Source organism: Anopheles bellator, chromosome 1, assembly GCF_943735745.2.
Source record: "Anopheles bellator chromosome 1, idAnoBellAS_SP24_06.2, whole genome shotgun sequence".
Classification (NCBI taxonomy): Eukaryota; Metazoa; Arthropoda; class Insecta; order Diptera; family Culicidae; genus Anopheles; species Anopheles bellator.
Window position 1 is genome coordinate 59,652,858 of NC_071285.1, and position 22,799 is coordinate 59,675,656.

General features: G+C 51.1%; 3 protein-coding genes across 3 annotated transcripts; 1 reads left to right on the top strand and 2 right to left on the bottom strand.

Annotated features, from left to right (window-relative positions):
* Positions 1 to 1,768: 1,768 nt before the first annotated feature.
* LOC131216028 (folate transporter 1-like) lies at positions 1,769 to 9,059 on the bottom strand. The gene is made up of 6 exons (XM_058210426.1): positions 8,851 to 9,059; positions 5,943 to 6,030; positions 5,298 to 5,511; positions 3,908 to 3,976; positions 3,248 to 3,851; positions 1,769 to 2,090 (listed from the first exon to the last, which is right to left on the bottom strand). Exons 1-6 carry the CDS (start codon positions 9,057 to 9,059, stop codon positions 1,769 to 1,771), a joined length of 1,506 nt encoding a protein of 501 aa, XP_058066409.1.
* Positions 9,060 to 11,146: 2,087 nt separating this feature from the next.
* Positions 11,147 to 13,027, bottom strand: LOC131216029 (uncharacterized). Its single transcript, XM_058210427.1, has 5 exons — positions 12,948 to 13,027; positions 12,080 to 12,408; positions 11,683 to 12,015; positions 11,451 to 11,608; positions 11,147 to 11,164 (listed from the first exon to the last, which is right to left on the bottom strand). Exons 2-5 carry the CDS (start codon positions 12,402 to 12,404, stop codon positions 11,147 to 11,149), a joined length of 834 nt encoding a protein of 277 aa, XP_058066410.1. The 5' UTR covers positions 12,405 to 12,408; positions 12,948 to 13,027.
* A 6,733-nt stretch (positions 13,028 to 19,760) lies between these two features.
* LOC131206181 (probable serine/threonine-protein kinase DDB_G0278509) lies at positions 19,761 to 21,497 on the top strand. The gene is made up of 2 exons (XM_058198623.1): positions 19,761 to 19,871; positions 19,948 to 21,497. Exons 1-2 carry the CDS (start codon positions 19,825 to 19,827, stop codon positions 21,410 to 21,412), a joined length of 1,512 nt encoding a protein of 503 aa, XP_058054606.1. The 5' UTR covers positions 19,761 to 19,824; the 3' UTR covers positions 21,413 to 21,497.
* Positions 21,498 to 22,799: the final 1,302 nt, after the last annotated feature.

The window sequence follows — 22,799 nt, forward strand, 5'->3', positions numbered from 1 at the left end:
TAGGTTGGGAGCAGATAGTTGGGCCCCCGATATTGAGCGCAGATATTGCCAATGGGATTGATATCGGATGCGGATCGTACTTGACACTGGAGTTGATGGCACAACATGCGAAACGAGAACTTTCTTCGTCCGGCGGCTTGTCTCTCAGGGAACGTTTCTTCAACGGCCACAGCAGAGGATACCCATAATCGAAGATCAAAAGGGGGACTCTCTGATCCACGGAAATGGTCGAAGAAACGGTGTAATTTGCCCATTTCGCTGTGCTGGTCCCAACGTGGAAGCACCAAGAAGTCGCCCGGCGCGAGATAATAAATGATCGCAACGCGGGCGCTACGAAGCCGTCCTGGCCAGCCGTTTTTCCTGGCCGCCCGCAGGATCTGTTATTGTTTTCCTATGCAGCGACAACTAACGATGATTCATTGCACTAATCATTATCGTTGGGCTATCGTTGTTGAAATGCACCCTTTTTGGCAACGGCACCCGGAAGCCGAAAGATGATTCTCGAAAAGCACAAGCCAGCACGTTGGACGTGCTCCGGGAACTCGGTGACCGCCGGGGAGAAGCGGCCATGCTGTACCGAAAAGCTTTTAGAAGCGAAGGAAATATCATTAATATTGCTGACATTTATTTAACCTAATTTCTTTACGTACATTGGCACTGTTTCTCTCTCGCTCCCACTTTCTCTCTCTCTCGCTCTCTCCGTGTACTGTCCAATCTGTAGCTTTGTTTCTCCTCTTAGCCTCCAGATGGCAAAGAATCAAACCGATACACCGTTCAAGTAGTTTAGGAAGTGGTGGTGGCCACCGACATGGCCGGCAGATACACGTGATGGCTTGTAAGACGCAAAGAAAACACAACGAAGCACTTTATGCGGGGCGGCGGGTGCGCCAAGGGATTGCAATTTTCGTGCGCCGTTTTGTCCCGCACCCGAACCGGGGCCCGGCCATCGGGGTGCATTGTGATGCAGCGAAAAGTTTCGCCTTTCATAGCCGGGATCTGGTGGTCTGTAACACCCCCTGTAGAGGTAGGGCCTTGGCTCCCAAGAAGGACGCTCACTTAGCGAATGGATCGGTCGGGCGACGACGCCATCGGAGATCGCACGGGGCGCGCCAGAAGGAGAGACCCTGAAACATTGGAATGGTCGAGATTCGATGAAAAATAATGTTGTGTATATGATGGCTTCTGCAGCGTTTTTGTAGGACACCCGGGCGCGGCGAGGACAACGAGGCGAAGCAGCTAACGAGGTCGATGATAAATGCGACCCATGAGCTATCCGTTGTTGCTTTGTCTTTTCCGTCCAATCTTTGCCGGAGGCGGAAGTCCTTCCATTTTGGCGTCAGTTCGGTGGTTAGACTTCTTGGGTTTCCGTCCATTTTGTTTTTATTGTAAGGTGCCTTCAGCCCCAGCGAGGGGCGGAACGGGTGCGGTCTCCGAACCGGGGTGGGAATCGATGCTGCGCCCCGTCGCTATCGTCACGTTTTTGACCGGATTTGCCGTCGACGAACGGTAGAACCGGATGTCCATCTTTCGGGCATTCCCCGAACTTGCGCCTTTCTTACCCGCTCGAGGTTTTTATTTATCTTTTCTTCTTGCCGTTGCTCGTCAGAACTTCGGGAAGGTTGACGTACGTCAATTCGAGCATAACTCCGGAGCGGGCCGGCGAGCGTCATCGGCCCCGAACCGGAATGGGCCGACTCGACGGCCGTCTCTCGACTCAATGACGAAGCTGTGTTTTGAAAGTTGCTTTTTATTCCGAAACCGAAGCACTTTACTGCCCCAGACTCGGAGTCCTACAGGGCGGCACTGGGACCGGAGGCTGGCTTTCCGGTGGCCCATCCTTGATCTCCTGCGACCGCCAACACGGCCACAACCCGGAGGTGAAACTGACGACGGCAGCAATTAGGTAGATTATTGATAGCACCAGAAAGTAGCCCCCGTAGACTTTGAACTGCTCCCGGGGATCGAGCATTAGGCCACGCTCGGAGATGGTGGCCAGGGTGAGGAGCGCCTGGACACCGATTGCCACGAACGTGTTGATGCCGAATATCAGTCCGAAGCTGTCCTCCTCCAGGTACTTGGCGACGATGGCACTGCCAGCAGAGGGAGAGAAAAGGAGGAGTTCCGTACAGAACACGGGGAACGTAAGCTCTCGCACGTCAGGGATGGGGCTTCTAGTTTGAAACTCTCGAAACAGACGGGCCGGGTGCTGCTAGGGTTCTAATTGATTTCCGTGCTTCCGGCCCTTCGGTTGTCACAGTGGACCAGTGCATCCGTTGTATCGTTTGCTACCGGTGATTGGGAAACAAGTGTTTGACTAATTTGAGCCGTCATCGTGTGGAACACGGATGATAGCTTCATGGTTCCCAATTGGTTATTAGTTTTTGCGGTACGCTTCGAGCTGCCAATCATTTGGATCCCTCCGGAACCATTTTTGTTTACCGTTGCCAGTGAAGCAACTTCTACTTTGCCTACAAAATGGACACATCAATTTCCTCTCGCAACAGGTACGAAAGAAAATGGACTTTAAATTAGTCACAATCCATTTGAAGTGCTCTCAGAGAGCCAAAGGACACCCAGGATCGGTGGACGAGAAAAAAAAAAGACACTTAAAATCCGACCGTCCTTCGGCGTAGCAGCCTCATTCCAGTCACCGTGGCGTGCTAGCCAAAGCGGAGCGAAAATAAGAATTATTTGCAATTATCAAAAAACCTGTGAAGTCCAAAATGTGTTTTCGTTTTGACAAATGCTTTCGGAATTCATTCTGCGAACTCGAAACAAAACTTCTGCCAACTGGCACGGGTGGGATGCCTGGGGAGCGGGCCGAATTTATGGCGTCCACTCTCCGACCGACCGGGCGACATTTATGTGGGTTTTTCTTTACGTTTTTCAATTTTCAAACAGTGCTGCGTCCGAGGGTTGGCGCAATTTGCATATTACCGGTGGTCGCCATGAATTAGAAACGTCCATATCTCGTCCGAATTACAAGACCAACGTGGAGCGAGCGAGAGGGAGATTTTTTGCGAGTATAAATTTGCTTTGATACATCGGCAGTGGCCAATTGGTGCGCCTGAGGTTTTGCCTGAGCCACAAACAAAGCACTACAAAGAGAAGGACGCACCGTCCCGTGGATTGAAATTTTCGGGTGCCATCGAGTGGGCCGAAAGTTTTATGGTTCTGGAGTGACACGGAGCTGATGACAGAGAGAAAGAAAGCCAGCATAGGCAACGAAAGTTTCGGTAGGACGTACCTGGCCATCGTAATCATAAACAGGTAGAGGGCCCCGAAAAGGATGTAGAGGGTGTACGCCACCCATATGTTGGTGGCGAAGCCGGAGTAGAGGACGAGGCCGCCCTGCAGCCCGGAGCAGACGGTCAGCATCCAGAGGGCCCACCGCTCGAAGATGCGGTTCGCCACGTATCCGGCGATGATGGCGCTCAGGGCCCCGAGCAGCGTTAGCACGGCCTCGGCCCCGCCGTTGAACAGCGTGCCCTGGTCCTCGTCGATCTCGTGCCACAGCAGCTGCACGTACACCTGGACCTGTATGAAGCCGGCCATCGCCAGCGCCCACCAGAGGCTCCACTGGACGACCGGGACTTGCCGGTAGGCAGCGATAAAATGGCGCCCCAAGAGACGCACCGCTCGCGAAGCCGAGAAGGTAGCCCGCGGTGCGGTGGCCGGTTTCGATTTCGGTCCCAGGGTTGCTTCCGGAGGATGTTCGATGGTGGCAATGGTCGCCACCGGTCGCTGCTGGGTTCCGGTGCCGTCGGATGCTGTGGTGCGGGGATAGTGGAACGAGAAACCCACGTAAATAATAGCTCCGGCCGTGGCCGTAAAGGTGTACCGTAAAGCGGCTTACCTTCGGGGACGTTGGTCGGATCGGCGGTCCCAACTGCTTCCAGGTTTTCACGGGAGTAGAAGTAAACACTCGTCCTTACCGACGGCAGCACGAATGACCAGAGCAAGGAAAATGTTTGCGCTGCAACATTCGACAACGTGTACAACAATCAAGTTTTTGCTCGACGGCGTCACGAGTTTACAAACACGACCGGCGGACGGGACACACACAAAACAGGCAAACAATTTTCATGAAAATGAAATAAAAATAAAGTCTACAGTCCCGGTGAGTTTTGCGAGAAACACACTTTATCACGTTCAGCCCCGGCAGGCTTTCGAGTCGTTGCCATATTTTAAGGGTTCCTCTCGTTACAGCTGCACTCTCCTGCTGCATCGCGTGCAGTTCCCAGATTACGCTCCCTTCCCCGCCATGGCGAAGAGTGAATCGTGTTTGCGGCCGGCAACATGATGCTAAAAACGACGCCAAGTGGCACCGGGGGTCTCCATGGCTACCATCTGCGGAGGTTGTGAGTTTTTTTTATCACTTCACACCATCCAAAAGCCCTTCACCTTGTAATGGAGACAATTACCGAAATGAAAATTTAATTTAATTAGTTCGCATCTGACTGCTGAACCCTCAACACTGGCGACCGTTGAGCCCACTGGCGCAGCAATAAAAATGGCACAATAGGGGATTGCTTTCCTTTTGTGAAAAATTTAATAAAAGCCAGTTGTGTTCATCTTGGTAGTGTGTAGAATGGACACACATGGCAGCCCCATTGTTGGATTGGGCAGCTGGACCTTCACCTTCAAGGACATTCCGGGTGTAAGGTCCAGTACCCAAGATTTCAAACGACCCGGCTGGCTTTGATGGAGAGATCAAAGTGACAGCGTTTGCCGAAAGCTTGTCGTCGGTGAACGAACTTTGGAGTTGATTGATGGCCGGCGGCGGGCTGAACTTTGGTCGAACGTTGCTTTGATGGCGTGGAGAAAAAGGTGGAAGAATATCGATCAATCATTGAGCACAAGATTGTCGTCTAATAGTGAAGTGACCACACACTTGCGGTTACGTCATCTCGGTTCTTCATAACTAAACGAAAAAAAGTGTGCCCTTCAAAAAAATGAGGATAAAAAGAACGATGAAGGCACTTAAGAGTACGAATTAAGGGAACCGGTAAAAGCAAGAGAAGTAGGGCCAACTTTTTCAGTTTAAAACGATTTTTAAGCACGGAGCAAAGCAACTTTCTTTCCCATAACTTAACACGGGAACACCGAAATCACCGAAAGTAAGCAAACAACGACAGTATTTGGTGAAGTAGAAACACATTCAACTGAATGCTGCTGCACGAACATTGAGAAGATTCTCACGGACTTGGCACAAAGTTGCGGCCGCTGGTTCCAGCTGCGGTCCGTGTTCGGTAGCCCCATTACCGGGGGCCCGTGAGGTGCAGCCTTCCACTTACCTCCGAAGGTAATGTAATTCAGATCGCGTACATCCATGGCACCGGTCGAGATGAGCACCTGGGAGACGACGCCGGACAGGAAGCGGCCGAGCAGAACGGCTGCACGCGTGTTGCCCGTCACTTGTTGATACTTCTCTCGGTCGATCTTGGCGTAGATGTACGTGTAGTAGGCCACCTCCGAGGCCATGTAGGCACCGTACAGCACTTGCACCACCTGTTGCGAGCATTAAGGATGGCGAAAAAACACAAAAGTAACAAGTGGCAAATAGTAGAGGGCCACACCACTTGCAGCGAAGCACAACCAATCAGGGTCACATTAGTGGCTCGACGAAAGGAACTCCACTTTGCTGGTGGTTTTCTGTTCGCTGAATGACTGAAATGTGCAATTAGAGAGCCACTTGGTCGTGGTGTGGCGCCCTGGCGCTGAACATAGTTGCAGTTTTACTGGAAAAAAGGTCTAATTCTGTCTCGGCAACCATCAGCAGCTGCGGCTTGGATGCGCACTCCACGCCCAGGCGACCTATCCCGAGCAACGAGAACGGTTCTCCGTACAGCTTGAGATCCAGCAATGCGGAGTCCGCATTCCTGGTGGCTGCTCCATTGACAAGGAGCTCGTGGCTATCGAGGCCAGCCTTGGGTACTAACCTGCAGTGCAGCCAGCGACTCGGTCCAGAGCAGCAGCGACCAGATGACGATACCGACGCAGGCGGAAAACATAATAATCGATTTGTATCTGATGAGGAGGCACCGCAGCGAGGCGACAGTTGCAAGCGCCGTCACCGCAGGCCGGCCAGTAACGAGCGAGAAGGTGGCGAGAAGTAGAGTGACGAGAATGAAAGGCTAGTCAGTTGAGCAAACTTCCCCAGATATTCCCCCCCGGTGGGGCCTGTCCTCCCGTTCCTGGCCGTCGGTGGTAGATGTGGGAAAACGCATTACCCGCGCGCGCGTCGCAGTGTCCGGGAATCGCCGGACAAGCGCCGTTAATGAAACGTTAATGTGATAAAATAGCCGTTGCAGAGTCGGCCCATCAGAAAAGGGTCACACCCGCCGGTGGTCGGAAGCCTTCGTTCCACCCGGCACTTGGGTCCGTCAGTGTCCCTTAATGAAGGATGGGACTTTTTTCCTCTAGTGAAGTGAACGTTTTTTTTGCGCGAGAGGCTATTTAGACAAGATACTGCGGGCCTCGCTGATGCCGGCTTTGTTTGCGCGAAATTCTTAGAATATCCTCACAATTCTCTTCTTAATTAAAGTAAATAATGTCCGAAGGGATTCGGGGGCACATTTTCAGATGCACGTTTCAAACAAAATCATTGAAAATTACAACTACAATCGTGGAGATAAATGGGGCCGGTTTTGGGAAAGGGTGCGTTAATTGAAAGTGTTGGCATTTCTCACCCACTAAGTCAGCATTTTACGACTCATTGACGTTGGTTGGCTCACCCTTTATTTACACCAAAATGTGTGATCGCATCTGTGGGCTCGTCTCGCGTAATTCGAGTGGCACAGCGAACCCGGGGTGTGTAAAAACTAATGCAAAAGTAATGACTGCTGCTCAACATGCTAGTGGCTCGCTCGCTGGCGTGGCCGCATGCTGGCTGGCGCAAGTGCTTCGGCTGGGCCGGTCCCGACATGTGTTTACACCGGCCGCATGATTCATGGTGGTTTAATTTTTAATTTGTCGTCAGTCGACGAAGCGAACCGGCGTGCAACAGCACGGGCATCCGCAGCGACACTTTCAGCGTGGACCTTAGCTGGGCACATTGTGCCATTTCTAGCGTGGGTCCTATCCTCGTTGGCGCAGCACAACGTTCGCTGTTGTTCCGCACTCTGGAGTATTGTTTCTTGCGCATAAATATTCAAATATTTAAAATAGTACAACGGACCCGGTCGAGTTTGAGAAAGTGCCGTTGAAAAGATTAAAAGAACTCATCATTTGTTAACTACTTCACGTTTCGTACGTTTCATCGAGAGCTTGTTGAAAGCTGTTACCGAACGAGCGTCCTTCAAGCAAAAGGTTCCAGCGATACGGTGTAAATATGTCCCTGTCAAGTACGGTATCGTCTTGGGGACACGATGGAGCACCTAAGAAAAGTGTCTTCCGGCTCACCCGGAGCGTGGTCCGAGATGATAAAGAGATTCTTACTTTCCGTCGCACTTTGGCCATTACCAAGTCGATAAGTTGCCGCCGTCCTCTCTCGGCCATGGCGGAGTCGGGGCGGCCGGAACCGATGGCGGATCGTTAAATACGAATACTTCGGCCACGGGCGGCGACCATCATGGCTAATCATTATCAAAAGCACTCTGACGATGTTTCTCCGGTTCTGCCGGCTGTGCGGGGCTTTGCCCCTTTTCGGCTGCGGTTCCTCGCGATCGGGCACTTACGGGTCCGAAGACCGGAGAAGTGCTGGGCTGAGTGTGTAATTAAATAACTAAATAAATTCAACTCTCCCCGGTCGCCGCTGGTCGGGAAGAGGAGCTCCCCGGAGATGGAGATGTCCTTCGGTGGCGTCGGCCCCCTTCCGGGCACCCTCGGTTTGTATTCCGGCACTTTCTTGGCACCCGTCGCCCGGGTGCCGTGGTGTGAATTGGACAGAAATAAACGACTCGCTGTCACTGGGGAAGAAAATCAATTTATTCCCGTCCCGTCTGAAGAGCTGCTCATCACGCGGGGACCTTCTTCTCGGAGCCTTCCGGGCGGATAGTTTCCGCTGGTCCGCGCGCCAGCGAACTGCTGAAAACGATTTACGGACCCAGGAGCCGGAGCCGGAGCTCCTCGCAATCAGAACCAGAACTTTGTTTACGTAAGGGTCCCGGTTCGGCGGATTGGGCGGGGGACGAGAGAAATTATTCGAAGCGCGCGGCCAAAAGTGTGGGTGTGTGGCGTGAAATTTCCACGTGGAATCGTGGGACTTCCGGTGCTTGGAACGATAAATTTAACTTCTTTTTCTCTTCTTTTCTTGTGAGTCGGTTGAGATTTTTTCAAGCCCCGTTCCCTCGGCCCATTCGGCCATTCTTGGGCTATCGTAATGCTAGGAGTATTGCTTGACGATAGAGCATCTTTCTGTGGTCCCCGCGGGGTCCCCAGGGGCGGCCCGTCCCCGGGGGTGATGGCTGCCAGTTTAAGTTGGCAGTTTAAGTGCTGTTTTGAGAAGTTGTGTGTGAGTGTTTTTTGGCCCAGTTTTTGGCCCCATCACCTTCGTAAACATCCGAAAACAGCGGAACACCGGAAGTGGCACACGCGGACCGGCGCAACAAAACTATAACAATTTTAACTTTTGACATGCATCAGTTTGCTGCTTCGGTGCATTTGTGGCAGGACGGAACAGGGAAAAATCCAAACTACATCAGTTAGAGCAGCGGCGTGCTGCTTCGGAAAGGGCAGCCATCGGCCGCGCCGCATTGGACCGGGTCCGTTTCGATAGTTCAGTTGTTCTGCATTACAACAAACTAAACTCTGTCCCGGGTTCATTAATATTCATTCAAAATACGGAAAGTCAACAGCCTTAAGATGCACACTCCACCACTCGGCCACGGCTTCGTGCCCAAGACGTACCGTAGGATGTCCGTGAGCAAAAACATAAACACCAGCAGCCCCAAATGGCTGTACGTGCCGATCGGGTATACATCGCGGTTCAGCTGTTCAGGCTCGATATCGCGCCACTCGCCGGACAGGAACTCGGTGACGAACGGCTCCGACGGTCGCAGTTCCCGGAAGAACCCGAACACACACAGCAAGAGCGACACCTTCAGCCACGGTTGCATCGTTGCACTTTTTGGACACCGGGACACACAGGGGGGACACTCGAAACACCCGACAGATCGGAGGACATTTGTTGTGGGTTGATCGTTTTTCGCGCAATCGATTACCACACACCGCAAACGGAGGGTATGCGCACATCCGGACGATGTGAATGGTGACCGATTTACGAGTGAACTGTGCGCCAGACGATGTTTTGCGATCGTCGCCGCCGCCAGCTACCCGGATTGTTATCTGTGAGACGATTCCACCGCGAACAAAAAATGAAGAAGGCAGACGATTTCTTAATGGACGGATTTACTGCATACGTGAGAAAACCAGACCCCGCCAGCGCGTCCGTCAGTTATCTGGCCTTTCGGAGTTTGTGTTTTAATTGAGCATCGGCTCAGGGCTGATGTTATCGGGGCCGTCGAGAAAGATACTCCCCCACCCTGCCTACGCCCCTAACGAAGGCAGTCCGGCTCATTTGCTTGCGGGTTGGGTGTGCAGGAACTGTGTGTCGCCCATTACAGGGTCGCAAATTGGTTTGGGGTTTGGGAAAAAGATCCTTAGATACAAAACGGTCTGCCGGTCTGGAGGATAACGAAACGCGAAGATAGCGAAGTCTAGTCTACGAGTTCTTCATTTCCTGCGTTTTTTTTTTCTCAATTAGACGACCAATATTTAATCGCCGAGGCCACAATTAGGAGATAACGTTGGCTTTGCGGTCAATTATGACCTAATCTGAATTAAAATCGTACCATGAACGCCGATTCATCCGATTATCACTCGGCCGTCCATCGGTGAACCTTCGAATGAAATTCGTTCACTACAGCACTATAATGAAAAGATTTTCACTACAGCTAAGCTTTTCATGAAGCTTTCAAACGAAAGTGCGAAGAATTGACTCGGAAGCTCATGCTGGAGTTCGTGGAGTAGTTTCGCTTTCGTTTTCAAACATTTTTAATTTGAGGGTGAAGTGCTGAAGTGAATGCATTTTGATGGTTTGTTGCGTCTCCGCGCAAGACATTAAAGCTCGGCGTGGAAATGTGATAATTTTTCGGTGTCACTATTTTTGTAATCATGCTTGACGATTCACCGTTTGGAACTAAGTTATATAAATTTGAGGCTGATATGGGTATAAAATATATTTGAACGACATTTCTTGTTCCTTGAAAGAGACAACAGTGAAAGGTTTCTCTTAGAGTTTTATATTATTTCAATTCTTATATTATTCGTATCTTATTCTTATCTTATTCTAACACAAATCCGATAACCAATATCCTCGCCAATACTAGGAAGAACTACTAACTTAAATAAAAAAGACAGAATTGTTCTTCTTGTGAAAACTAACAATCTTCTTGGCTCTCTGCAAAGGACTCAGGAAGAGGCACAAACGCTGTGTAACTGGGCATATTAATTGTACATAGTTTACAAATCATATCCTTCAAACGATATTCTTTTGTGCTCAGCAGTTGTGTTTTGTCGCTTGAGGTAAACACGTTCAACCCATCGGGCACGTCGACTGGATGAGTGAAAAGCGTCGTTTGTTCGGCAAGGGGTTGCCCATACACAGTAAAGGGGTCTGCCGAAGCTTTTTGAAATTTAACTACTTGGCCGCCGTTTGAGGAGTCCGGCGCCAAGAACCAACAGTTGGTGTCATCTGCTGAGATGGATTCGCACCTTAACAAGAACTTCTCCCGGATTGTCACCCTACGGCCGTCGTTCGTAGGAATTGGAATCAGAGGGAGTGGGTTCTGATCACGACGCACTGCCTCACGGAGTAGTAGGGCTCTCGCGACCTGGTGCACCGGTTTTGCGGTCTTTCTGCCGCTTACTAAATGTTTGAGGTTACTAAGTGCGGCCTTAAACGGGTATGAAGACTGCAGTGGCAGCGACCCAAATCTTTCTACCTCGTCCACTAGGTGGAGGAGGTAGTGAAAGGTACATGTAACATAGCCGACCAACTTCTGGTGCTCTCTTACAAAATCCTTTATCAATTGCCGTGCGTAACTCAGCAAATGTCGATATCGTCCGCTATTGCAAATTGCAACGGCCCAATGCAATCTGCAGTAGTTTTCGTAGTACGGTTCCCTTATTGCTGGCTTCAGTATTACGATACCCACGATGTCTAAAAAGCAGCCCCACATAGAGTGCGGCCAGTGAGCAATATTTGTTTCTAACTGTCGCGGTTGCCTTTCATGCGGGAATCGTATACTAAGCAATGTGCGCTCCAAAAGTTCACGAGTAGTTTGTTCCACTGCTTGGATATTACCAAGACCCTCGGCAAACGCAAAAAACAAAGATTTCGCGACACCGATATGTAGTAAACGTCGGTCGTCGCCTACAATGACATCCTGGACGATGTCTATGGGCAACCTGGCCAAAGGCGTCACAACGGGTTGCCCATCGGTTACCTCTTGGTGGGTACCTGCGTACACTCCTCGCCGGAACTCTTCATTTGTCCGTCGCTTGGCGTTCCTTTGGGTGTATAACGTGATGATGAATCCAGAGACAAACTTTCCTTTTATGGTGCACTTTGTGCACCCATAGTAATTGCATTGATGGACCGTCGCTGTAATTGTTAGGAAAGCACATATTATTTATACATTTGGATACATTTATACTCCGACGCCCTTCGAAACTTACCTTTAATAAATGCCCGTGCGGCAACGTCGGCAATCACTACTCGTGGTTTAACGGTTACCGAATCACCATTCACCATCAGTGGTACTGCGCACAACCGTTCCGCCTCTTCGCTGAACGGCTCCAGGAACTCCTCACACCTCGGCGTAGAAGCGCCACAAAACACACCAACGGCAAAAGGCTCGCCCGGTGGTTTTGAGCCTTCGTGCAGCCGCGCTAGGATAACCCAAGCTGCGAATTCCGGTTTAAAAAATTGGGGCAGCGGGACTTCATCTACGTGAATGTCAAATGTGAGATCCTTGTTGTCGGTGGTCTTGTTGGCACGAATTCCGTCTTCTGTAATGATAATGTAAATATGAGTTAAGGTTAGTGCAATTAACACAAACATGGGCACACTTACCTAAACCTCGATGCCAGTAGAAGCCTCCTTGCATCTCTATGGGCTCGTTGTCCCAGGACTCCGTGAACCCCTCTAACGCGGTTCGGGGATCCTTCGGTAAGCCGGGCATGTATTGTCCTAGCACGCACAGAATCTCCTTCAGCATTTTCGGCCCTTCTTCCCCGCATTCCTCGGTGATCAGCGTCGCTTTGCGTGTGAATTCCTTCGCCGTAAGACGCTCCTGCTCCGTGACGCTGTTGAAAACTCTGCGATCGGCCTCAAGCTTCTCACCGTGTAGCTCCGGCTCCTCGTCGCTGTAGTACTCGTAGTATTCTGGCGATGCCATTCTGCTGTTGCGAAATAAAAAAAACATTACACTAACCATTGTTCTGTAACGGGGTAGGATCCCGACGCCTCTCGAGGGATACACGTCGAATTATATTTTTTCCGATAACCTATTTTCCGAATATGTAAGCTTGGCTGTTAAGACTTTCCAACCCCTTGGACGGATGGCAAATATGACTGTGTTAAGACGGTGGGCCGGTGGACCGCGGCAACGTGGTCCTTCGAAGTGTGCCAAAACCGGCTTGACAGGCGCCGGGTCAATGAAAGGAAGGAACAGGCGTGGTTTTGAAAAACAGCCAAACTGAAGATTCACGATACGGAAACATGGTAAATGAAAAGAGCCATCAAGTGACTCAAACCTGAAAGCGAACGTTTACAGGCAATTCATTCAATTGTGGAATGATTTAGCCATCAACGCGAGAAAGCCATCCTTTCCAGCATTTTCACCCGCTGCCGCTCAAACATTCTGATCCCGGCAACGTTATCGCATGTCGAGAATAGCGTCGGTTGGTTAATTCCAGAACAAAGGCGAAACAACACTTACCCTAGTGTGCAGCTTGCAGTAGTTGTCGCCGAGTGGATGATGATTTTTGAACGAAATTTTCACCACATCCAACAAATTCCGGTGGATTTGCGGGAATTGTTTTGATACGATCTGAAGAAGCGGAGCCAATTGACAGTTGGAAATCCGCGGGCGGAAGCTTGAGGCGGGGTAGGCGCTTTTGACAATCGAACGATGACAGTTGAATGAATAAAACTTACAGCACAGAAGACTGTCAGTTGGTTGCAGATTTTGCTGTGAGTTTAAATAGTAAACGGTTGTTGCAATATATTAAAACCAAGATCCGGGACCGATCTTAAATAGAAACGAAGGACGAGTCAGTGCAGATCGAAACCCGGAGTCACTCGGCTACAATTTTTAAAGCTGTTCTCGCCAGAACTGCGAACAAAACATCTGTGAATTTCGAGCTCGGGTTTACCCAAAATGTTGTTCATCGGTGTTCATCGGTGAACCCTCAGGAGGTGAATTTCGTTGGTGGCTATGCGCGAGGATTTTCACCACTGCAAAGCTTTCGAACGAAAGCGTGGTGAATTGAGTCGGAAGCTCATACTGGAGTTCGTGGAGGTGTTTCGTATTTATTTTCAAATATTTTTCATTTGAGGCTCGTTTCCCGTACTGAAGTAAATGTATTTTCGAGCGAACCCGATTAAAATGGTTTGTTGCGTCTCCACGGGAGAAATTAAGAGCTCGGCGTGGACATGTGTCAATTGCTCGGTGTAGTTATTTTGGAATCGTGCCTGACCGTCATTGCGCAACTAAGTATTCGTACATGCAATTGTTTATTGCCAATGGATTGATGGCCGGCCGAAGATTGGGATGTAAAACGTGTACCGTTTAAAGTCGTTCAAACATTCGTCCGGTCGAAATCGTTGAGGATAATTGGCGAAATCGGGGTTCCAAAGCCTAACGTTCCAAACATGTTCTTTCAGTTGCCGTGGCACTCGCAGCGTGGGGTCGATTAAGAACGGACCGCGACCAACTGGACTGGGGTCTTGATCGGTTGATAATTAGCGTTGTTCTTTTGCCTTCACCACCAACTTCGCGGTTGGGTATGCAAAAGATCTCTCTTGTGGCGCGCGATTGACTTAATGAAGGCGCGCCCCTCCGTACCCGTGCCGCCTGGAAGAAGGTTTGGCAGCGAAGGCGCAAAACGGTGCCAATTTCCGATTTATGAATTTTAATTAATCACTCGGCCAGCTCATTGAGCAAGCACGATCACGAGTGAGGGTTTTTTTTTAATCCGCGCAACAAGACGGCAAACGCGGAGCAACGCTAACGCTCATGGTGCGTCGTCGGGGACGTGAAACGAGTTCCACGATGTCGAGGATCGAGTATTACCTCCCTCGGCCTATGATAAATGCGCACGATCGGCTCGCGTGGCAGTGAAATTTGCGTTTGTGCCCGATTGACAAATTTATGAGCTACGAGGGCGCCCGCTGGCCATGCTTTCGGGGTGGCTCGACGTCGTGAACTGAGGGACGAGAGAGACAAGAGCAACCTGGCGCAAGTGACAGGTTGTCAGCGACCGGCCAGGTCAATCGATCGGGGCAGCGAGTGACAAACAAGCTGGTTGATGGCTGATCGAGGAAGTGGTCGAATTGATTCTAATTTACGACATCGGGCTAAGGTGATTTGCATGAAGCAAATTGTTTTGGCCGCGGCAGGGGGCGTTTTGTTTGCACAGTCTGTTACTTGAGCCTGTTGATTATGCTAATTTAGTGTCTGGCGTTATGCTGCTGGTCAATTAATGTGCCTCGCGACGCAAACGAGCGGGTATTTCGCGACAAGCTATACTAAACGAAGTGCCTATTCATCAGAACGTATTATTGTGTTTAAAAGAACTCGTTTTTGTGGCCACTAATCTCGCGAACCATTTTCTTGTCTTTTGCAGCCAAGGAAGTTCTCACTGGTTGATCACCGATCTTGGTCTCTAAGTGGGGCTCGCGGAGTTGACCTAGATCACGTCACAACGCACTTAAAGTGGACCAATAATGGAGCAGCCTTGCGTTTGCAATTATAATTCTACATTCAACTGAAACCACCTCTCCGGGAGGCGGATAAGCCACCAGAATCCCGCCAGTCATCGATGCGTGGAACGATTGTGCTTGGGATGCAATTAGACAGACCGTAGACGGGCGCAACCTCCCGGCAAGGCTGAGTCGCCTCGAAAGTGAACTGGCCTCCCCAATCCCAATCGCAACCCAAAGTGGCCCGAAGCACCTTGCAACCGAGTACGCGATGGACGATGAGTACGAAAACGAAACGAAAGGCGATTGTTTCCAGCCCCAGGACGTCGAGCAGCCGAAGACGACGTTTAATGGCAGCGGTAAGAACGTGTCCTTGCGTTTCCTTGCGCAGCCCGCTTCACCGAGTGAACCGCGAATGACCACCACCTCACCACCGACCTCGCCGTCGGCCGTTTGTTTGCCGGCGGCCATCAAGCGAGACCGCGCGGCGAGAGACTGTTCCGGGCGAAAGTCCTGCGTTAAAATGACTGCCAGCTCGGCTACATCGGTTGCCACACTCGCCGCCGGGACCACGTGCGACAGTGAAGACGCCGCAGACGGCGGGCCCACCAGCACCGCCACTGCCGAAACGGCGCCCAAGAAGTCCAAGGTGGACTTTGTGCGGTTCGATTCGACCGAGATCCATTACACCGAGAGTGACGAGTATCGCAAGAAAATATCCGACGAGATCAAGAGGTGAGTGTTGTAAGCGGATCGGTCGCCAAATATTTAGTTGGCTTGATGGGTACTTGTGTAGATTTGGAGCCCATTTGCATAGCGGCGGCACCAGCGATGGCGCACATGGCACTAATTATCAACCAAACGGTAATGAGTGGACCGTTCAGCATCCACACCGTGGCGACTCCTGGACGGCGAATTGTGAATTCGATGGACAAACAAAGAGGAAACACTCGCACGTAAAAGGGTCATTGGCTGTGTGGTGTTTAAACGACACTTTGCCGGATCTGGATGGCCCGGCCTTTGCGATGGAACCAGAGTCCCTACGATCATCGTCGGCGTGTCTGGTTTCGGTTGCCCCGAATGTGTCACCGGCAGAGCTATTTGCCGACGGGAAGTTAAACTGTTTATCGAGCATGTTCGAAGTAACCGGCAAAACCAAATAACCGGCCCGCGTTGCGGTAATCAACGGCTTCTTCGCCGCTGTGTCACTGCGAAATGTCAAAAATGGCGGCAGCGTCAAGTCTGCTGCTACTTTGATGCGTACTTTTAGCAATTCGTGTAATCGGTACACAAACGGTCCGCAAACGGTTCACCGACGGTTCACGAAGTGGGCCCGTCCGATGGCCGTCCGATTTCTCGGTCCATTTTCGGCATTCGGGAGTCCGCGGCGCCGGTGAGCAGTGGGTTGGGTTGACAAAAGAAAAACGAAAGGCCGTTCCAAATTTAGCACCTTCTACCGGCCACGGACGGTTTGTCTTTATTTCCCCCGCGTGTCTTTCAGCGCCTCGTCGCTGGTGCGTTCGTCGCCGCTTGCTGCTCCGTTTGCCGGCTAATGAGTCAAATCTTTCTCTTAAGTCGGTGCCTTTCTCCGACCTTTTGACTTTGGCGCGGAAGGATCTCCTGCGCGGCGGTGCAACCATTGCGGTGTCGCCTAGTTACGGTCAAGATAGCCGCTTTAAAGGCAGGCAGATTGTTGATAACAAACAAATGGCGAACATGAATCAGCTCCGGGCGACAGATCATCGGGGACGAGGGAACGATTTTAATTTGCCCTGCGCCATGGCCCCCACCAAACCGGTCGGTTGCACCACTGGTTAGCGAATCGCGCCAAAGTATGACGTCACTCCCCGTTCGGCAAACAATAGTCACACGCCGGCCGGTGGTGCACTATGGGAAATTTGTCTAGAGCAGACGGCCATGTTTTGTTTTAGGAAGAATCTACCCACGCGATCTCGTCATGAATGTTTTCGTCCATCATAAAACTATCTTTAACTGTATCAGTAAAGCCAAGTGTATGGTTTCGTCGCCCCCTATAACCCCTATAGCCCCCTATAAAAGGAACTAGTTATTGCTGTGATACCAACGTGGTTTTGAAGAGTAGTTTTTATCGCTCTTTCGACTTTGGCAGATGAATTCTCGGAAAATACGCAATATGGAAGGTTAAAAATTCCGTTCGTTTATACCTAAAATCCTCACTTTTTTAAGTAGGTTTATGACCGCCTTTTCCCCATAGTGTGCTGCTTGTGAGTGAGCGAAAGAGCGAATGCGCCCGCCGAGAGAGAAGTGCCATCCGGTGAGTGAATCATTCGCTCGCACGACGAATCGGGTCCCGAACAGCCCGCGGTGAACAAAATTGAGTGCCCGAGCTACACCCCTTTGCCTGCGACGCGGCGGAGGATGGCTGAGGCGGCTGAACTCGAACCCCCCGCTGCCTGCGACGGGGAAGAGGAAGGGCGATCGCGACGCTCACTGCGGTGAGCATGGGGCGGAAAAACTCGCCATGGCGAGTGACCAGTTTTCCTCGACTCGGGACTCGCCGGAATACGGCGCCGCCGGTCGTAAAATCGCCGGACTCGGCTCGCACTCGCAGTTGCGAAAAAGAACTCGCCAGCATCGGTTGCGCCAGAACAGAACGGAGGTCCCGGCTCCGAAGTGAGCGAGAAGCGTAGAAGTGTAGAATGCGTAACAAGAATAGACGATCGACGGCGACGCAATCCTCCTCCGCGAAGTCACCGGCCCCACGTGGCACTTTTGCTTTCGCTTCCGCTGCTCGATCCATGCGGCAGCCCTCTTCGGTTTTCTGCCGCGCGGTGGTGGTCCTTCGTCGGCCGCCGATTTCGGAGCTGACACCGGCTGGTTCAAAGACCCTCAGGATGTGCGCTTTGGCTCCGCCGTTAGAGTAGTGTCCGTTGATCCGTTGGGCTCCGATGGGAATGGCCGTCGCTAGCCGGCCATCGTGAGTCGCGTAAGTGCGCCGTGCGGCCAAGTGTCCTGATTGCATCGGCCGAATTCGGTGAAGGCGACGAAACCGACGAGGAAACAAAAACGACTCGTCACGTGGTTCACGATCATCCATCACTCTTTCTCTCTGTGTGTGTCTCTCTCTCTCTCTCCCCCTGTGTCTCTGTTACCGTAGCAGTGTGTTGTTCTTTCTCCGTTAAAGAGTTGAATAGTCGTCGTTCCAATATCCAGCTTCAGCTGCACGGTCGTGTGTGCTGTGTTATTACTTGAGTTGCGCGTAGTTTGGAGCTCCCTTACTGTGTTGGTGGCCCGCCCGTGTGCTCGGTGTACGTGTTCTCGGTGTGCCCGCTCGTATGTATCCTGTGGGGCGCCTCGCTCTCGGTCCGGAGGTCCAGAAGGTCCAGCGCCACTAGTGGCCAATCCAGGCGACGCACCAAATCGGAGGCGAACCAGAAGGAAAGCAAAACGTAAGTTCGGAATGGTGCGTTTGCTGAAATTCCCCGATGCCGGTGCGTGTGCTCGGGGGTGATCAGCGCGATCCGGTTCCCCGGTTCTGGGAACAACAAACATCTGCCAAACAACACAACGCGCTCCGCACGATCGTCCGCTTCGTTCCGCCGCTGCGATCAGCTGCGAAGGGAACGTTTGATCGCCGTCCAGACCTCCGGCGCGCTCCGGGCACCTGGCTGACCTTCAACTTCAGACCGGTGCCGTTTCGCGCTCCCCCCTTCCCCCCGTGTCGATCATTATCGACGCACTCGAAACGCGGTCCGCGAATCGCTCACCCGTCAGCCATTTAAACGCCCCGAGACGCCCCTACCAAACGATCGGCCGATCCGGAGCAGCGTGCCCGTTCTCCCCAGAGCCGTTCATCACTGTCGCGCGGTTTGGGACTCGTAGCGTAAACACAGCTCCGCAACGGAGAAAGGTATTCCGCCGATTCGGATCACGCGCCAGGCAAGAGGCACGGCGAGAAGAAAACAATGCAAAACGAAAACACCACTGGAATTAGCATAAAAGTGGGGCATAAGAAATCAACACGGCCCTCTGAGCTGCAGATCCGCCACTGTCGGACGGTGGCGAAGGAAAGAAGTGGCTCATTTTTAACCCAACACCGCCCGACTGCCGCGGGAACGAAGCGATTCGTCCAAAGGACGTCGCCTGGAGCTCGAAGGAAAAGTGCAAAGTGCAGTCAAGTGCAATCGGTTGGAAATTGAAACACATCTCCTGTGCGTCATGTAAGCAGCCGAAGGCGGCAAAAATGTCGAAGGCAAACAGCACCACGTAATGTGTTACATTGAAGAGCATCCGTTTCGGACGAGTTCTACCTTTCCGGCCACCGTGTCCAAAATCATTTCCGATGCAAAGCCGGAGTCCGATGGCTGCGTGGTGTTTTGTATTTGTTTGTAATGCGCCAGTAACACGGCGAGCGAGCGCGTGTAATGCATGTGTTCAGTTGATCTCGTTTTCTTGTATTAGTTTCGTCGTATTTCATTGGCCATTATCACGTGCCAGATGAGTCTCGGTGAAGCCAACACGAAAGAGAGTGTCCTGATCGTTTGGGTCAGGGTTGGTTGCGTGAGGTACCGTGAGGAACGCTCCGTTATCGCCTACAACCAACTGTTCCGATAGATCTTTCTTTTCGAGAAGCGTTGCATCGATTTGTATTGGACGTGCATTTTAAACTTCGAAGAGACGCTCTTATCTTCTCGACGAAGCGCGGAAAGAACGTCTTCACTACGCCTCTGGGGAAGATTTGTCCGGACGAGGTCAAACAACACGACCTCTGGTGATTGTTGATAATCGCACGGGGTTTCCCCGCCAGATTGGACGGCACTACTGGCTTGGTAAGGGATTTGCCAGAGCAACTTGTTTCGCGTGCGGAATCAGTTGTCGTTGATATTTGAGCGAAGGAAGAGCTGTGGACGAAAATGTGGTCGCTACGTGGTACAGCCCTCGCGTTGATCTTGCTCGTCGGGTAAGGATGATTTCAGTGATCTTCGGTTGTATCGATAGTAGTGGTGATCGTTGCTCTTCTCCACTTCCCGATGCAGATACGCTGCTGGCAACATTTTCAGTGTAATAACAGTCGATCAGGGTCACTACAAGATCGAATACGTAACGGACGGTAATCTCCAATCGGCTCTCGGTAGCATTCCCAATCCCAGCGCAGTCCGCGAGCTCGACTTGAGTGCCAATGCGCTAACTGCAGTTAGTGCGAGAGATTTTCTTGCGTTTCACCAGCTGAACCAGCTAAATCTGTCGTCGAATCTGCTGCAGGGGGTGGTTGATCTCTCCCAGCTCGGAATGGTGCGGTCCATTGACCTGAACAACAACGACATCGAGGAGGTCAAGCTTGGACGGTCCGTGGAGAAGCTGTCGGCCGCAAATAACCACATCAAGAGGATGCACTGCGACGGAAGCCCGACGAAGCTGATTTTGGCCAACAACAAGATCGGCTCGCTGACCAGCCTGGTACCGCCGTGTGTGAACGAGGTGCAACATTTGGACTTGTCCGTGAACGAAATCGACACCGTTGACTTTGGGAACCTCGAAGAGGCCAGCGACTCGCTCAGACATTTGGATTTGTCGTTCAATTTCATCTTCGATGTGCGTAACTCGCGCGAAGTCATCTTTTCCGAGCTTGACAAGCTCGATCTGTCCACGAACAAGATATCGTTCGTTGGGGTACCGTTCAACGTTGCCCAGAGAGCGAAATCGGTAAATCTCAGCCACAATCGGATCGTCATGATAGACAGCAAATTGAAGCTCGCCAGTCACACGACGAGTTTTGATCTGAGTGGTAACGTGCTGCAGTGCGCTTCGTTGACTGCATTCTATAAGAAGTATCCCCACCTGGGAAGCACGCCCAGGCAGTGCAATCCGGACGATTCGCCCATGTCCGAACGTCGGGATTGCTGTGAGCCGCTTTCAGCTCCGTTTGCGGATCGGCTCATTGAGCTTAAGCGCCAGGAGCATTCGCTTCTTTCGAACCCCAGGGACCCCAAGGGCAGAACAACGTGTCAGATGGACAACGAAAGCCGAAGTAAGAAAGTACAAACCCTCAGACGCAGGTACCAGGTCCCCGTTAGTGAAGCAATTCTGAGGGAACAGGTCAAGAAAAAACTCCAAGGGGAAAAGGAGCAATATGAGATGAGGCTTAAAACGAATCAGGAAGCAACCGTAAAAGTGCGTGAAGTTCTCTTCGAAGCCACCAGAACACAAAACATCACGACTGACAATACTGCCGAAGTGACTTCCACTCTGGCGGATGTTATAAGGGGGTACGAAAACCAGCTTGCGGCCGAGGAGAGACGAAAGCACGCGGCCGTGAAGGACTGGAATCTGTACCAACTGCAGATCGAGGAGGCAGAGGGTGAAAGGGATCGCTTAAACAAACTCATTGCCGTTCAGGATTCGCAGATCGCTGAAGCCAACGCCACTTACGTGGAGCTGCAGTCCAAACAGGAGCGGTTGACAAAGGTTCTCGCGTCCCGAAACGCTGCCGCAGTGAAGTAGTGAGTGTCGGCAACCTTGAAAAGAATGCTTAATTGACGAATAGTTTTGTTAAAATAAACCGCAACCAACCGTTAACGTAGCTGTAGCTTCTACCGTGTTTCGCAATCGTGTACACCTCGCGTTATCAGGCGGAATTCCCGCTACCGAGTGGGAAGACCGCAGCTTGCTGCATAGATAAGAGCCTGACACTGCACAGTGGTAGTGGTGAAACCGATCAGTCTGTCTCAACATACAGGATTCAGTTCTGCGATGGCGAGTCCGGCGAGTTCGGCGAGTTATACGGTTAATGACTTTCTTCTGTACGCTTTTTGTTTGTTGATGGGTTATAATTAGTTCTGGCAAATACGGAAAGCACACACGGAGAGAGAGTATCGATCGCCTTGATCGATAGAGTTAGCATCTAATTGGCATTGTGGTAACATATCAGCTGGCCATTTAAACATTTATACTCCGGCTACGCCGTGAGCGAACAATGACCAATCTGCCGGGAATGAAAATATTGTTTTACATTTTTGATTACGGTTCACGTCCCATACCCTAGCATGTGTGTCCACCGTGCACACAGACACTCTTACATCTAGGCGATCAATCGCAGAAGTTCCCGCCTATCAGTCCTGTTGGTCGAAGGTTACAGACAGCGTTTTGGCTACATAATTCATGTAATTCGGCAACGAATCGATATTGTCCGTATCTTCATGAGCAATTTTATTCGCCGCGTTGGTGATGATGGCTACAACGGGAAATATGAACACGTTTTATTGACCCGCTTAGCGTTCCCCCTTTATACGTACTCTAATTTTAGAATGACTTTTGATAGTGTCCACTGTTAGCGTTCGGCTCTGAATCAAGATTTAACAAAATGTTCATTTGAACACAGGCCAAAAAATCATAGAATCGGTCATTTTGATTTATCGTGGCCAAGAAATATCTATCGGCTGTCGGTTTGTGGAATCGCAAAGAGTGTATTGAGCCCTCACAGAGCGTGGGTCGACGAAGATTTGGTGGACAGTTGAACCGGTTAATCGGGATGTGATCGGGATCGGAATGTGGTTTGATACTGCGGTTGAAAGGTTTGGATGGGGAATGTGTAGCAGTTGACAAATTAAAAAAGATTTTGGTGCTGCTTTCGACACTGTTGTTTTTATGTCGCTGAAAGATGCTGAGCTTTAATGAGCTCTGGTTGTGAAGATTTAATGTTGGGTACGTGCGAACGTCGTTGTGGTACCAGCTTAAGAGCAAAGATGAAGAAATATTATTGTCGTTTGTAGGGAGAATTTTTAAGGTCGCGTGCTTTAGATATGACCTACTGAAAACCCATAGATCGTTTTTGGGCTAGTAAAAGACATTTACAGTTTTTTGCAGGCGCTGCCTTCGTTTCCATCATCCA

What these genes read in the sequence shown, in the direction of transcription:
- LOC131216028 (XM_058210426.1), bottom strand. Translation starts at nt 9,059, where the DNA reads ATGCAACCGTGGCTGAAGGTGTCGCTCTTGCTGTGTGTGTTCGGGTTC. An exon ending in AGTCGCTGGCTGCACTGCAG is followed by an intron (nt 5,512 to 5,942) that starts GTTAGTACCCAA and finishes TGCTCGCAACAG; the next exon opens with GTGGTGCAAGTGCTGTACGG. An exon ending in TTTATGATTACGATGGCCAG is followed by an intron (nt 2,091 to 3,247) that starts GTACGTCCTACC and finishes CTCTGCTGGCAG; the next exon opens with TGCCATCGTCGCCAAGTACC.
- LOC131216029 (XM_058210427.1), bottom strand. Translation starts at nt 12,404, where the DNA reads ATGGCATCGCCAGAATACTACGAGTACTACAGCGACGAGGAGCCGGAG. An exon ending in CTACTGGCATCGAGGTTTAG is followed by an intron (nt 12,016 to 12,079) that starts GTAAGTGTGCCC and finishes TTATCATTACAG; the next exon opens with AAGACGGAATTCGTGCCAAC. An exon ending in CGCACGGGCATTTATTAAAG is followed by an intron (nt 11,609 to 11,682) that starts GTAAGTTTCGAA and finishes TAACAATTACAG; the next exon opens with CGACGGTCCATCAATGCAAT.
- LOC131206181 (XM_058198623.1), top strand. Translation starts at nt 19,825, where the DNA reads ATGTGGTCGCTACGTGGTACAGCCCTCGCGTTGATCTTGCTCGTCGG. An exon ending in GCGTTGATCTTGCTCGTCGG is followed by an intron (nt 19,872 to 19,947) that starts GTAAGGATGATT and finishes TTCCCGATGCAG; the next exon opens with ATACGCTGCTGGCAACATTT.